This window comes from Nicotiana tabacum, chromosome 7 (genome assembly GCF_000715075.1).
Source record: "Nicotiana tabacum cultivar K326 chromosome 7, ASM71507v2, whole genome shotgun sequence".
Classification (NCBI taxonomy): Eukaryota; Viridiplantae; Streptophyta; class Magnoliopsida; order Solanales; family Solanaceae; genus Nicotiana; species Nicotiana tabacum.
Window position 1 is genome coordinate 142,770,376 of NC_134086.1, and position 16,031 is coordinate 142,786,406.

Below are 16,031 nucleotides of genomic sequence, written 5' to 3' on the forward strand. Positions count from 1 at the left end.
CAATTCTAAAACAACGCAAGCTTCAGAAGCTCCAGTACTCAAATTGCTTTTACAAATTCTACAACGCAATACAAATTGTAGAATTCAAAATTGTTCTTCATCGACCTCAGTAATCAAATTGTCGAACCTATATCTGTTCTTCATCTTTTTTCTCTCAACTACACGAAATCATGTCAAAAATCCCAATAATGCTAAAATTGAATGGAAATTGGGATCACTATGGCAGATTTAGAGATTTTGAAGTTGATGCCATTGTGGTAGATGAGAATGCAAGCAACGGAATTCTGATTTCTACAATTGCAGAACAACTATCGATTGATACATTAGATAAAATTGTAGAAATCAAATACATTGTGAACAACAATTGTCCTCCAATGGAGATTAGGAATGATATGGGGGTTCGTGTGTATATGGAGACCAAAAAGGAGAATAATAACTTAGGTTCGTATCCTTTATGTATAAGCGTAAGAGATTTCAATATGGAATTGGCAATCACCAACGATAACACAAGTGCAGGTATGTTTAATTCGACATTGCAGAGAGTTATTGTGTTAGTGTGTTATCTACAATATTACAACATTTATCTACAAATTAACTACAAAAAACAATGTACTGAAGCTCATAAAGCAATGTTGTTTTCAAAATTATCTACATAGTTACTATATTTATCTCTATGTTGCTGCAGGTTCGTCTGGATCCCTAAACTTACTTGAAATTCCATTCTCACCAGCTATAGAGGAATATCAAAGTGAAATAATAACTGAATCTACGCAAACATATATTGAAGAAGGACAAGTTTATCAAGACAAGCAAAGTGTAGCTGCTGCAATGAAGAATTTTTCTGTGATGCACAAGTTCCAGTTCAGAGTAAAAAGATCTAGTCATAGAAGGTATGGATTTATTTGTGGAGAATATATCAACAAAAGCAGTGTTTTAGTGAAGATATGTGGTTTTTATAAATTGTAGTTTAATTGTAGTTAAACTGTAGTGAATTGTAGTTTTTAACGAATTTGTGTTAAAACAGTCCTTTTTGTTGCTTCTACATCTATAGCCTGTATTAAATATTGTATTTTTTTTGTAGCTACTGGCTTATATGCGTTGCTGAAAACTGTAAATGGCACTTCAAGGCAACGTCAATTAATGATTCGGCAATGTTCAAGATAAGGAGTTTCAACCGACAACACACATGCTCCTTATTGGACGAAACATTCATACAACGCAAACGTACTGCAACTGTAGTTGGTAGCATGGTCGTTCCAAAGTATTGTGATCCTAAGACTGTTTACACACCAAAGGACATACAAACTAACATGTTATCCGAACATGGACTGAACCTAAGCTACATGCAAGCATGGAGAGCCAAGGAAAAGGCTTTACAGTTTTTGAGAGGGAATCCGTCTGACTCCTACAGCAAATTACCCAAATATTTTTATATTCTTGAGGAGACTTATCCTGGTTCTTTTATTAAATTGAAGAAGGCAGCAGATGATTGCTTCTTATACGCATTTGTTGCTCTTTGTACATCAATAAGTGGTTGGCAACATTGTAGGCTAGTAATAGTGGTTGATGGGACATTCTTAAAGTCAGCCTACAGGGGGATTATGCTTACAACAAGCACCATGGATGCAACAGGTAAATAATGTAATAATTTTGTAGTTATTTTGTAGGCAGTCTATAAAATGCAGTTAAATTGTAGTTATATTGTAGTTATTTTGTAGCTAAAGGAAAAAAATGTAGATAAATTGTCTATATTCTGAATATATATTGTAGTTGTTATTTAATTATATTTTTATATACCTTTTCAGGGCTGCCAATTAATATTTTATAAATTAAAAATGTCGGTACTATATTTCCCTTGGCATATGTTGTGGTTGATTCTGAAAACGAAACGTCTTGGAAGTGATTCTTTGAGCAATTCAAGGAGGCATATGGTGAAAGACCTTCAATGTGTGTTGTTTCAGATAGGAATGAGAGTATACTGAAGGCAACATTAATTGTCTATCCGGGCATGCCACACTACTCTTGCATGTAGCATATTTGGACAAATATAAGGTCCAAATTCAAGAAGGGACATTTACAATTACATGAATTGTACTTTGCTACAGCACGGTCATACACTCTGGATGAATTTAATGAAAGAATGTTGAAGATTGAAGAGGTAGACCCGCGTGTGAAATCTTACCTATATGATATTGGCTATCATAGATGGTCAAGAGTACATGCAACGGTGAATAGAACTTTTACTATGACATCCAACATTGCCGAGTCGTTGAATGCTGTAACAAAAGAGGCAAGAGAGCTGCCAATATTTGATCTATTAGAGTATATGAGGACGCTTCTTGAACGTTGGACGAAAGAGAAGTTATTGAAGGCAAAGGGTACTTTCACATACCTTGGGTAAAAATTCAACAAAGAATTGGATGACAACAATATATTATCTCAGAAACTAAGGGTAAGATCTGTTTGTTTGGTGCAAAAATAAATAAATTGCTTAATATGCATTGTTTCCAGATTGTAGATAAACTGTAGTCAAATTGTGGGTAATTGTAGATTGTAGATAAGTTGTAATGTATTTGTAGCTGATTTGTAGGTAAGTTGTGGATAATCCTTTTTAACGATTGATATATTATTATTTCTATTTGTTCTTCAATTGTAGGTGAGGGCTTCAACAGATCATATACATACTGTATTAGATGGTGTGAAGCGGTACATTGTGTGTCTAGAAAACAAGAAATGTAGCTACGGACAATTCCAACTTGATGAACTTCCATGTGCGCATGCTTTGGCAGCATTAAGGCACAAGAAGGAAACATACGAAAACTATTGATCTCCGTATTACACAAGGAAGAGCCTTCTGCTTACCTATGAAATGCCAGTAAATCCTCTTCCTGATGAAAGCAAATGGGATGTGCCACAACATATTTTGGATGAGGTAGTAAAGCCACCGGCGGGAGATAAAAGGCAGCAGGGAGGCCTCACAAGGAAAGATATAAAACATTTGATGAAATAAAGTCAAAGAAGTACAAGGTGTCATGTGGAAATTGTGGAGGTGAAGGGCATAACAAAAGAACTTGCAAGAATGCGCCCAATTTGTAGTTAGAATAGTTATTCAAAATAAATGTTAGTGAGTTCAAATTATCTGATTTTTTTGTGTAATCGTTCAAGTTTTTGAAGATGATTATGAAGTATACTACAATTTGTGTATTTGCGTTTAATATGATTTTATGTATTCTGTCAGGCATCTAAATTTGTCTTTTTTATAGCTTAGTTAAACTTTAATATTTACTATATACAAAACAACTAATATTAATGAAGAATTCATTTAATGTAAACTGTTTCCAGATTGTAGTTAAAATGTACTTTAGATGTAGTCTAATTGTAGTCCTGTTAATAATTTGTAGATGATTTGTAGTTAAACTGTAGTTTAAATGTATTTAAATTGTTGTCTTGTTAATAATTTGTAGATGATTTGTAGATTAATTGTGGATAATTTATTTATATGATTCCTGTATTTATTTCATATTTTGGCTGTGTACCTTAATTACAAATGACAGTTATATACAGAAATTACCTAGAACTTGAAGGTATTTCATAAAAATTACTTGAAGATTAAAGGCAAATTGTATTCTAGCAAATCAGAGTACTCGAGTTTAATGTAATGAAGATAAAGTGATGTAAACAACCAAAATGACATATTTCCTACAGTGTATTCCACTTCAACTACAAAATGACATCAACTAAACTAGGAACACAAGACTCTATTTCTTCTTTCTCTGTACTCTAGTCCTCTCATTTTTAGCAGGAGCACCCTTCCTCCTTACTAGCCTGCCTGTAACCTCACTTTCACTGATTGACCCATCTTCTTGCTTCTTTGTAGCATAGTCCCATAGTAGAGCTCCATAGCGTCTACGGTGTTGGTCGATATCAGAAAGATCTTCTTTTGGGATTGCCAAATCTCCAAGGCAAACATACTCCGTAAAAGCCGCCACAAATACACCACAATCGCTGCATAAGATCAAATTTTTTTATTATGTAACAATTGATTAAAGTAAAATAATTAAACATATAAAAAAGGAGAATAGTTTTTTTACAGTGATCCTTCCTTTTGCTGTGGAATCTCCGCAACCATCCACTGTATATTGAGAGGGTCTGTAATTGGTTTCTCAATGTATGCCTTTGTGGTCTTGAAGTCAATGTCATTATGTTTCCTGTAGAAACCAGTGCAAGACAAATATAAAGGGATAATGATTGAAAACTTATCAACCAATGATTCAATAGTATTATGACGGTTTGAAGACACCATGGAATCATAAACATAAAGTTGCATGTCCGCTATGTCAAAAACGAGCAACAACCAATGGAAATTCTCTACAATGTTCACAGGCATGATGACATAGTCAACTACATCCCAGGCAACATTAGCAAGAAGTCTATACCCAATTCATAAGTGGAAGTGTAACCATAGTCTGAAAACTTATTCACAAAATTTAGACCAGTAATCAACCCAAATTCTCTCAAGGAAAAATTCAATTTTTCACCCTTCAATAGTACTGAAAAATATGAGTCAGTAGACTTGACAATTCATACTTCATCAGAAGATGAATTGCTTGGTTTTGCATACTGATTGTGGGGAGACCAAATAAGTAACCAAAACAAGTTTTTTGGAAAAGCTTTAAAGCATTTGGAGAGAGTAAAGCTTTTATCTGGCTAGGTATGCTCGGATCACACAACTGTGGAATCTAAGCACACCACAATCAACATTTTGTGGTGCAAAGTAATGGCCATTCTGCAGAAAATAAAAAATTATTGAACATTAATAGTTAGCATAAAAAAGAAGTAGTAATCTACATATAACTACATGATAACTACAAAATATAACTAATAGAAGAACAGCCTACCCACACCTATAACTACAAAACAATACAGGACATCTACACATGTAAACATTATCTTAAAACAATAAGGACGAAAAAGGTCACCACAGCTCTATAACTACAAAAATATAACAGTTAGCTCAAGTAACTCACAAAATGTAGATAAATTGTAGTTAGTATGAAGGTAAATGTAGCAACATACAAAAAAAATATACCTTATCTACAATTTATCCAGCAGACTACAAAACAACTACAAAATGATTACATTTATGCACTGTCTAAAAATTACAATTACAATTAACCTACAAAATTGAGACAAACAATCTACAAAATTTGGACAATTCCACATTTTACCAAAAAACACTTGAACAACAGATTTTTACAACCAAAATCACACTAAAAAACTGTAAAAAATAATAATTAGTGTTTACCTTTACCAAAATCTTTTTGTGAACCAATTTTGGTACTTTTTTGGAGGGTTTCTTCTTTTTCGGTTTTGATGAAGGAGGAGAGACCTTGGGTTTTTTCACAGATGGAATTTTAGGGGAATGTTCAACAAAATCATCATTTGCACACAACTCTTTGCCCTTTCGTTTGAGTTGTTTCTCGACTGGTTTATCACCTCCACCAGCATCAACATCGTGCAAATGCTTGGTTCTCATCTCCACACGAATTTGTCTAGGAGATGAAATACTAGTAGTAGGTTCACTTGCATGTGTCGATTTTGCGTTTTTGGATGGTGATTTTGGTGTTAAAACACCCAAATCAAAGGATGGGATATCAGCTATTGTAGCTTTTAAAGCTTTTTTTTTTTGGAGTGCTGATTTTTTTCATGATTTGGGACTTGAAAAAACAGATGCAACTTCAAAATAGGATTTTGTGAAATTAACTGGAAAAGAAAATTGTAGAATCGTAGTAACTGATGGTAAACATGGGTGAGAGGCGAGTATACGAAAATGTGGGAATTAACTGAAGGTAAAACGTGGGGGGTGTGGAGGGTGGGAGGAGAGAGAGGCGGGTAAACGAAAATGGGAGAATATACGCTCCTAAATTAACGCATAGTATAAATGAAGCATTAATTATACCCTTAATTTGAATTGTGGTATATAAATGGTAATTTGGTATGCTGAAATGTAATTAACACAATCCTTAAACATTGAGGGTAATAAGGTTTCATATATGGTATAGGAAGGTAAAAAACACTACAAATAATGGATTGTGGACCTTTTAAGGTGGATTGTATATATTTTGTAAACAAAACTTATTTATGCCGGGTAATTAACTAAACATAGACATTAAGGATAATAAAGTTTCAAATAGTGTATAGAAATGAAAAATCCCAAAAAAAATAAAAATAAATACTTCAATTCCATTGTTATGGATTGGGCCTTCTCATAAGGAAAATATCATGGAAGTGTAAATGTTAAATGGTACTCCTAGTATGTATGTATACTCTTTTTTTTTGGTTTCCTACCTGGTATACGGTACTCGCATTGGGGTCCGACCAAATTCGGATTCGCGCCGGGAAGTCCCACATTGGAGGGTTAAGCGCTCCTTAACAAAGACGAGTCCATACCCAGGGCTCAAACCAATAAATGGTAGTATGTATGTATACTCATATATAAGAGTTTGAATAATTCAATTATATACGGGGTCTAATTAAACACCCATATTCCATTATATAATAATGATTGAATGTGATAAAAAGGCATATGGATGGAAGTTGTCTAAAATAACGTACAAGCTCTCAAAACTTAATGTGAAGTTAACTAACAACAATATATAATAGAAGGTAAAAATTCATATAAATGATACCAATTATTTGTGATTCTGATGTAGTAGTTGTATTTATAGTTTTATACTAAAACTTGGTCTGATGTTCGCTAGAAACATACATATATTCCGTGCATGCGTGATATTTAGGCAACATTGAATTGACCTTTAATGTGTCTTGAAAAACAAATTATTTGTTATTTAAACAAAATGAGTATGATCAATAGAGCAAAAGGAGTATAGATGATTCATAGACACGATTTTAACTAGTTTGAGATTAAGACACGGTCAATTGATGGATTATTCCTCTGTCATTTTCAAAGGAAGAAGTGATCGATATTGTAAAGATCTTTAAGATACAAATCATCATTAAGATAAATGGAACTGCTAGTCCTAATCTTAAAGATGGAGACAACGTTAGTTATTATTTCTCAACTTCTTCCAATTCTCAAGGAAGGGTCAACTCCTTTGGCAATACTTGCAAAGAGCTTAGCAATCTCAAGTTGAGTGTTGGCAATTATTTCTGTTCGTTTGAGGTCCATTTCACCTCTTTTGGCCTCAGCTTCTGCTCTCATTCTCTCAATCTCTCTCATTGTCTCCATTCTTGCTTGCTCTGACCTCACTACTACTTCTGCTAGCAATCTTATACTCTCCCCAATTTCCCAACCTTCCGCCCTCTTTCGCTTGTTCTTTGATCTTTTCTCCATTGATCTCACTTTCACATTCTTCGACTTGCTCTTGTCGTCGCTGTAGAGGGCCGGTGTGCTGCTGTTTGTATCCATTGCATTTTTGTCTGATATTGCTGCATTGTCCGACAATTTGGCATCCATTGTGTCTTCCTGAAAAAAGAACTAAATTAGGGAACTTTAATTTCATGCTCCTTATAAAAGATACATAGTGTACAACTTTTTTTTCTTTTGAAGATAAAGTAATTTTATTGATGAGTACTTGTGGGTACAATTTTATTTGTTCTCTTAATTTTTCTTTCGGATTATTCTCCGTGATTTCGGGGCTAGATCAATGTATTTTTCGAACGTATATGCGGACCTCCCTATGTATTTCATCTCCATAAAAATCGAGCATTGTATAGATCTTCTTCTTAAAGTTTTTGATTATGTTGCGGAATATCGTGAGTTAATAGCACACAATCACACACAAAGCAAATAAAGAAGAAAAATTAACACAAGAATTTAACGAGGTTCGGCTAAGCCTAATCCTCGGGGCAAAAGCAGAGAAAGTTTTCCACTATGAATGAGAAGAAAAGCACAATACAATCTATAGAATCCCCAACTACAACTCTTATATATAGATCCCAAAAGGTCTCAAACATATAAGAGAAATGTTTCCCAATTTAACTAGGACTATAGGTTTTCCTTTCCCAAATCTATTAGGACAATGGTTTTTCCTAAACCTATAGGGACTATGGGTTTCCTAAAAAATATAAGGAAATAATTCAAGCCACAAATAACAAATCTTCCCCTTGGCTTGAATTTTCTTCATCAACAGGAACAACGTCTCTCTACCTTGCCCTCAGCCCTCGCAAGGGCTCTATTGATTGCCGCACGCATCAACCAAGTCTAGGCAATGCCTAAACTTGTTAAGAGACTTGATCTCTTCAGCCATAGCACTAATCCGTCGATTTGGTTTTGTACCCGAAATAGCTTTTGGATAGCTATAACACTCAAACGCATCAGCGGTCTCTGCAACTACCAAATCAAATCCCACATGATTCGTATATCCAAGAAGATTCCCATCAACTACGTTTGCAAACTTTTGCGGTCGGTTGATCACTCTCTTCTCTCTGCATGTTGCAATGCTATATGGTTGTTGTTGCGCAGGTGCATCAACATTATCGTCTTGATCAATATTTTGCACCTCTTCCACTTCCTCTACTTTAGAACTACTAGGCTGAGCTAGTGGAGATTCAATTTCTAGCTCTATGCGGTCACTGACACCACGATCTATTTCTACTATTGCCTTCTTCCTCTGACTGTCCAGTGAGGCAGATTCATTGAATGTTACATCTCTACTAATAATTAGCCCTGGAGTCTTTTCATTTGTGCACCACAACCTATAACCTTTCACTCCAGTTGCATACCCTAGAAATATGCACTCCTTTGCCCTCGGCTCAAGTTTTCCATCCCTCACATGAGCATAAGTAGGACAACCAAATATCCTTAAATTTGAATAATAAGCAGGCGAACCGGACCATACCTCAAAAGGAGTTTTGAACTCAATAGTTGTGGATGGAGATCTATTGACCAAATAACAAGTTGTATTGATTGCTTCAGCCCAAAAATCTTTGCTAACACATGAGGGTGAGAGCATGCTTCGTGCCCTATCACAAAGCGTTCTATTCATATGTTCTGCAACACCATTTTGTTGTGGTGTTCCGACACAAGTGCGATGTCTCACTATGCCCTCCATGCTGCAGAAATTATCGAACTCAGAATTGCAAAATTCCAACCCATTGATAGTTTGAAGACGCTTAACTTTTCTTTCCGTCTGCCTCTCAACCATCGTTTTCCATTTAACAAATGTCGAAAATGCCTCATCTTTTGTTTTCAGAAAATACACCCACACCATCCTTGAGTAATCATCAATCAAAGTCATAAAATACCCGACACCACTCTTGGAGGGAACTCTGTTTGGACCCTACAAGTCAAAGTGTATATAATCTAACTTGTTTCTGGTCTTGTGCTCGGCCTTCTTGATGAACTTTACTCTTGTCTGTTTACCAAATACACAATTCTCACAAAAATTCAAAACTTAATTTTTGTACCCATTCAACAAATTCTGCTTACTCAACAAAGACAATCCATTATCACTCATATGGCCAAGTCGCAAGTGCCACAACTAAGATTGATTCAGATCACTTTTCCCAGAAGCTATAGCAGCTTCCCCTTCAACTACACTGGCCTGAAGATAATACAATTTAGAATGTAGTTTACTCTTCCTGAGTGCCATGGGGCCTTTACACAGTTTAAGTATTCCATTCTCGGAGTGAAATTTATACCCTTGATTATCCAAAGTCGAAAGAGAAATCAAATTTCTCTTTATCCGAGGAACATGCCAACTCTCAATGTTTCTGATAATTCCGTCGAACATTCTCAATTTGATGTTACCAACCCCCTCTACTGGTAATGGATTAGCACCTCCCATATAGACAGTCTCACTCATTTGTTTGTAAGTTACAAACCAATTCTTGTATGGACAAATGTGGAAAGTAGCACCAGAATCAAGAACCCAAGAATTTTGTCCATGACTAGAACTCACAGCACAAACTTTCCCTACATAGTCACTATCATCAGAATTATTGTAGTGTCAACAATATTTGCCGAATTATCTATTTTCTGCTTCCCTCTTTTCTCCTTCAACTTAGGAGAATCTCTCTTGTAGTGACCTTGCTCCCCACACTCATAACAGTGTTGCTTCCTTGCTCTGGACTTTGATTTTGCGGTTAACTTTTTCCTGTTAAATTCCTTTTGTTGTGTTCTTCTTCTAATCATAAGACCATCGCCCTCAATTCTGCTGTCTGGAAAGCTTTTTTTCAACTCTTTAGATTTTAGTGCATTACTAACATCTTCTAGTGAAATGCTATCTTTCCCATATAGCAGTGTATCGGGAAAAGTATCATAAGACTGTGGTAAAGAACATAACACAATCAAGGCATGATCCTCACTCTCAATTTTGATATCCACATTCTTCAGGTCCATTATAATTGAATTATACTCATCAAAGTGAGTTTTAACAGGTGTACCTTCGTTCATACGGAGATTGTATAACCTCTTTTTCAGGTAGAGGCGGTTTGTCACCGATTTCTTAGAATACAGAACTTTCAACTTCTTCCATGCCGTTGCTGCAGAAGTTTTTTTAGCAATTTCCCGAAGAACGCTATCTGTAACGCTCATGAAGATCGCACTCAAAGCCCTCTCCTTCAGGTCTTCCTGCTTTGTCTTTTCATATCTTCAGGAAAATCCTCATCGATTGATTTCCATAATTTTTGTAACACCAGGGACGATTTCATCCTAATCTTCCATAGATTGAAACTAGAACCTCCGTCAAATTTCTCTACTTCGTACTTTGTTGAAGATGATGAAGACATCTTAACCCTAGATTATATGTAGAAGCCCAAACCTTGCTCTGATAACAGTTGTTGCAAAATATCGTGAGTTAACTAGCACACAATCACACACAAAGCAAATAGAGAAGAAAAATTAACACAAGGATTTAACGAGGTTCGGCTAAGCCTAATCCTCGGGACAAAAGCATAGAGAGTTTTCCACTATGAATGAGAAGAAAAACATAATACAATCTATAGAATCCCCAACTACAACTCCTATATATGGATCCCAAAAGGTCCCAAACATATAAGAGAAAGGTTTCCCAATTTGACAAGGACTATAGGTTTTCCTTTCCAAAATCTATTAGGACAATGGGTTTTTAAGCCACAAACAACAGATTAATTATCAAGAAGCGTCCGGCCACACTCCTAGTTGATCTCGAGGAAGAACAATCAGACTTGAGAAAGACATAATTTGATGTCTTGATCTATTTATAAAAATCCAAAGAGTTTATGGATTTTCCTTGATCTATTTATAAAAATCCAAAGAGTTTATGGATTTTCGAGATGATCTTAATTTTCGAGAAGCATGTGTTTAGTATAGAACTGCGCAGATTTTGAAGCATGGTTTTATCAGTAACTCCTACTATCGTGCAAGTTAATTTCGTTATTGTAACTTTTTTTACAGACAAATTTGATATGTAGATACTTGAGTAAAAGAAGACGAAAGGAAAAAATACAGATATTCGAGTAAAAGATTGTCGAATGCACAATGTGAACTTCAGACATGTCCATATTGGAAGCTAGATGTGATGGATTTCGCTCTAGCTAGTGCTTGAAAATAATATTTCAAAGTTTGTGTGTTCTTGTTACTTGTGTGGCTAAGTTTTATATTATAGAGTATATAACTTCAATTATAAAGATCAATTTCGTATATATAGCTCAAAATTAGACCGTGTTAATTTTCCAAAGTAATCCTTTTTCACATATTGAAAATGAATAAAATCCAACTTTAATATGTTCTTATCCAGATGTAATCTTCAAATGATGATCATTTACTTAATCATACACACACCAAATACATGAAATGTGTGCTACTTCAAACATTTCCTTCGGGAAGTATTTGTTAGTGAAATCGCTAACGAGTGAGCTCTCTGTGTTGAAAGGTGGTTCATTGTGCAATTCCATTAATTAATTACTTGCTTAATTATTATTATTATTATTATCATAGTATTATTATTATTTTCTATTTTGTACTCTCTCCTTCACTTTTACTTGACATGTATATTAAAAATAGATTTTTATTTTTACTTGTCATTTTACGCAAATAATTTTTTTCCTATTATACCCACAGTATTTATTACTCATTTCAAATCATTTCTCAAATCCAATAAAATATGTATCAATTAATATGAATATTATAATAAATTATGCACTTTATTTATTATTTTTTTTAAGAGACTTGAAAAGTCAAAAGTGAACCGCGAAACCATTAAACATTCATAACGACTCTTTGACCTCAGAAAACAAAAGTACACAATGAGGGAGCATAAAAACACTTTTTGCAAAAGGTGGGGTTCAAAATTCTCTCCGTCGTTAATTCTTAACATTAATAATGCAATAATGCAAAGCTATCATTTTAAGCACCAACGCTATATCTCTTTTCTTCTACAATTATTTCAACTACTAACCATTTGAATTGAACCATATTCTCGAAACTTGGTGGCGATGAGTGCGTTAAAAAATCATAGTGACATATATAGGGATTTATGTCTCCCTCTATCAAGATCATAATTGTTTCAAATTAAGATTCTCTCTTCTTCTTCTTTTTGAATTGAAAATAGTGAATAATCGTAGTTAAAATTGTAAAACAAATAATTGAGAAAATGGATGCATATAGAGTACGCTTGACTAACCTTTGCAGCTCTATCAACACCATTAGACCCATTCGAATTCTGACCACCATTCCCAATTGGCACAGCCATCGGCGGCGGCGGTGGAGGAGGCGGAGGGACAGGAGCCGGAGGTGGCGGTGGTAGTACTGTCACTGGCTGCGGCGGTTCCACCACAGCCGGCGGTGGAGGAGGAATAACAGAAGTTGAAGCTGCTGAAGCATTATTTCCACGTAACAAAAGGTCAAGGCGAGGATAAAGCGGCCACGAAGAAGCATCAGCGGCGGTGGCGGATTCCGATCGGTACCGTTTCTTCATTGACTCAATTTTATTCTTACACTGCGTCTGAGTCTTAGGAGATTTCGTGGAATTACCACGCGCCGACACGTGTTTAGCCACGTCCTCCCAATCTTGTCCCTTGAGCTTAGCTCTGTTACGAAGTATCCATTTAGCTTCATAAGCTTCGAGTAGGCATGAAACTGCACCTTCACTCCATTCATCTCTCTTCAGCCTATCACTCGTATTATTGCCAGTGGCAACATGGTAATTTTGCTGCTTATTTCTTGGAAAGAAATCATCTTTATTAGAGATTTCTTGATCCATATGTATCTAATCCTCTTTCATTTCCTATGACTAATATCTTCTAGTTGTTATACATAACCGCTAGGCGCTAGCAATATATGGGGGAGAGGAATTGAGAGGTAGAAAGAAAGAGGAAATTAAAAAGGAAAGAGTATAATAGTAGCTAAGTAAATTGAGACATAGCTAGGCTCTTGTAATTTCAAAAGGTTGTCAACTTTATGCATTAAGGAGAATCATGGAATTTCTTAAACATATAGAGAGTGACATAAGAAAAATCTTGTTAGTGATTGTTTTAAGATAATATTTGCTATATCACAATAACCGAATCAAACTTTATGCTCGCGTTGGACAGCTGTAATTGTTTATAAACATTTTAAACGACTTAATTATTATTCTCTTAGAATCTCAGTGACTAGACTTATACATAGGCAAAAAAAGAAGATACATTACCAATGTGAGTACTTATAGTCATATAAAGGTAATCGAAAGAAGAAGACTGAAATACTATCACATTTAAAGTTCAATTCGATCTCTTTCACTTGGTTATTATCATATGAACGAAAATAGTTAAATGTGTTTGCTTGATCTAAATGTGTATATATACTCTATCAGAACAACATTTCCTGTCAAAAAATTTACTACTTCAGGTCTCACCACCAACAACAACAACATACATACCCGTACCCGGTGTAATCCCACGAAATGAAGTTTGGGGTAGAATGTACGCAAACCTCGCTCCCTATATTTCATGTCAAAAAATTTACTATTTCAGGTCTCAAGGAAAAAAAAAAAAATTAACTCAAATAACCGCTCACTTAATCACTTAAACTAAAAATATTCAGTGAAAGTATAATATATGCATAATTTATGTAATATATATGTATAATTATATATAATCAATGTATAATCCGAGTATATAATTAAAAAAAATAAACAATAAACAATGAGTATAACGGGCTATTTGCAAAAACATCCTTTACAAAAATACTCCACTTAACAGCAAGAAGATTTGAATTTGTTAAGCATAATGTCACCTACACTTAATTAACCATAATTCACCGATTTACTTTATTTCACCTAATTTGTCCAACAAACGAGAGAGACAACAGGAGAAAAACCACTAGCCTATTAGTGTAAAGTAAAAGGAAAAGAAAGTTATAGTGCCCAACCAAAACGATAGAAGGAAAGATGGGCAGTGTTAACTTTGTCAAATGAGTTAATGATAGTAATCCAACTTTTTTTTTCCAACTTTTTGTTAGTGTTATCTTTTTCGGTGAGTAAGGTGTTGGTTTTGTGACTTTGTTTGAAATGTGATTTTGGGGCATATTTCTTTTGGCTGTTAGCGTTGATATGAAGCCAACCATGACATCCACCGATAATTGGTGACCAGTCACGTGGGACTGTCACCCACTTCATTTTATCACTACCATTCTTTTTCTCTTTCTATAACTTTGAAATTTTTAGCCGCGCACAGTGCAAAGCTCGATACATAATGAATTCGTATTTTATTTTTTTACACTTAAATACTAAGTTTTTGCTTGTGATCGATATAATTCACTTTGTAGTGTATACTTAGCCTACACATCACATTTTGTGTCTTATTACTCAAATGGAGAATGAAACTAAAGGACGCTGGCAGAATTTTAAAGCACGCTGTCGGAATTTTAAAGCACGTTGTTAGAATTTTGGAGCATCCTGCTATAATCTTAAAGTACACTGCCAACATTTTTTGAAGCACGCTGCCGGAGTTTTGAAGTACGCTGCCAGAATTTTAAAGCACGTTGTTAGAATTTTAGAGCATCCTGCTATAATCTTAAAGTACACTATCAATATTTTTTGAAGCACGCTGCCAGAATTTTAAAGCACATTGTTAGAATGTTGGAGCATCCTGCTATAATGTTAAAGTACACTACCAGAATTTTAAAGCACGTTGTTAGAATTTTGGAGCATCGTGCTATAATCTTAAAGTATACTGCTAGAATTTTGAAGTACGCTGTATGCTGCTAGAATTCTGACATCTGACAGCATGTGTCAAAATTGTGACAACAAACTTTAAAATGCTGGCCTGGGGTTATATTACCAAAAATTTAGGGTTCAAAATATAAATGTTGCTTCTAGAAAGTTACATCCGGCATAATTTCCTGCCACTTAAATAAGGCAGTGGGCCTTTTTATGAAATTTCTCAATTTTTGGTGGAGTATCATTGAGCACTTGAGACCTCAAAACATACTAACCACTTAAAAAGATGCAAAGATTAGTTTGACAGTAGCCAAAGTATTTTTAACTATTTCAGGTATATGCCATTTTGATTTAAAATTAACTGTCGATGTTTAGTCATTATTTACCTTCAATAGTGTTATGGCAAAAGTGAAATTATAGCGTAAATCGAAATTTTGCTGTTTGGACAACTTTAGAAAAAGTTGTTTGAAAGTATTGTTTGTATAAAAATACTTGCTCAAAAAATTTTTGTTTGTATTAATAGTTTTTGATGTATTTGTGAGTATTAACTAGGGAAGAAGAACTTTTTGAAGAAAAAAAAATTTAAAATCCCTTTTTACTACAAAAAATTGAGAATACCTTTCGGAGAAAACTACTGAAAAAAATTCCAAACATGCATATATAATTAAAAAAAATCGACGTTTGAGAAAACTTTTTAGAATAGGTCTCTAGAATGATACAAAAAGGGGTCGTTTGGTGTGCGGATTAAATTATCCCGGGATTATAATCTCATGATTAATTTATACCATATGGGAGGTGGAATAAAATAATCCCAAGTTTGATGAGATAACGTGGGATATGATGAGATATCCTGAACTAAATCTGGGATTAAATTTATATCGTGATAAA

The 16,031-nt window shown here is 34.6% G+C and overlaps 2 protein-coding genes across 2 annotated transcripts; one reads left to right on the forward strand and one right to left on the reverse strand.

The window, feature by feature from the left end:
* The first annotated feature begins 170 nt into the window (after nucleotides 1-170).
* LOC107792569 (uncharacterized) lies at nucleotides 171-2,827 on the forward strand. Its single transcript, XM_075218682.1, has 5 exons — nucleotides 171-516; nucleotides 686-890; nucleotides 1,082-1,632; nucleotides 2,106-2,371; nucleotides 2,657-2,827. The coding sequence occupies exons 1-5, from the start codon at nucleotides 171-173 to the stop codon at nucleotides 2,825-2,827; spliced, it is 1,539 nt and encodes a 512-aa protein (XP_075074783.1).
* A 4,069-nt stretch (nucleotides 2,828-6,896) lies between these two features.
* LOC107775513 (uncharacterized) lies at nucleotides 6,897-13,369 on the reverse strand. Its single transcript, XM_016595251.2, has 2 exons — nucleotides 12,627-13,369; nucleotides 6,897-7,486 (listed from the first exon to the last, which is right to left on the reverse strand). The coding sequence occupies exons 1-2, from the start codon at nucleotides 13,203-13,205 to the stop codon at nucleotides 7,079-7,081; spliced, it is 987 nt and encodes a 328-aa protein (XP_016450737.1). The 5' UTR covers nucleotides 13,206-13,369; the 3' UTR covers nucleotides 6,897-7,078.
* Between the last annotated feature and the right edge of the window lie 2,662 nt (nucleotides 13,370-16,031).

Coding starts and splice junctions, on each gene's coding strand:
- LOC107792569 (XM_075218682.1), top strand. CDS start 171: ATGTCAAAAATCCCAATAATGCTAAAATTGAATGGAAATTGGGATCAC. Junction 891..1,081: donor AAAAGATCTAGTCATAGAAG/GTATGGATTTAT, acceptor TTTTTTTTGTAG/CTACTGGCTTATATGCGTTG. Junction 2,372..2,656: donor CGAAAGAGAAGTTATTGAAG/GCAAAGGGTACT, acceptor CTTCAATTGTAG/GTGAGGGCTTCAACAGATCA.
- LOC107775513 (XM_016595251.2), bottom strand. CDS start 13,205: ATGGATCAAGAAATCTCTAATAAAGATGATTTCTTTCCAAGAAATAAG. Junction 7,487..12,626: donor GTGTTGATAGAGCTGCAAAG/GTTAGTCAAGCG, acceptor TTCTTTTTTCAG/GAAGACACAATGGATGCCAA.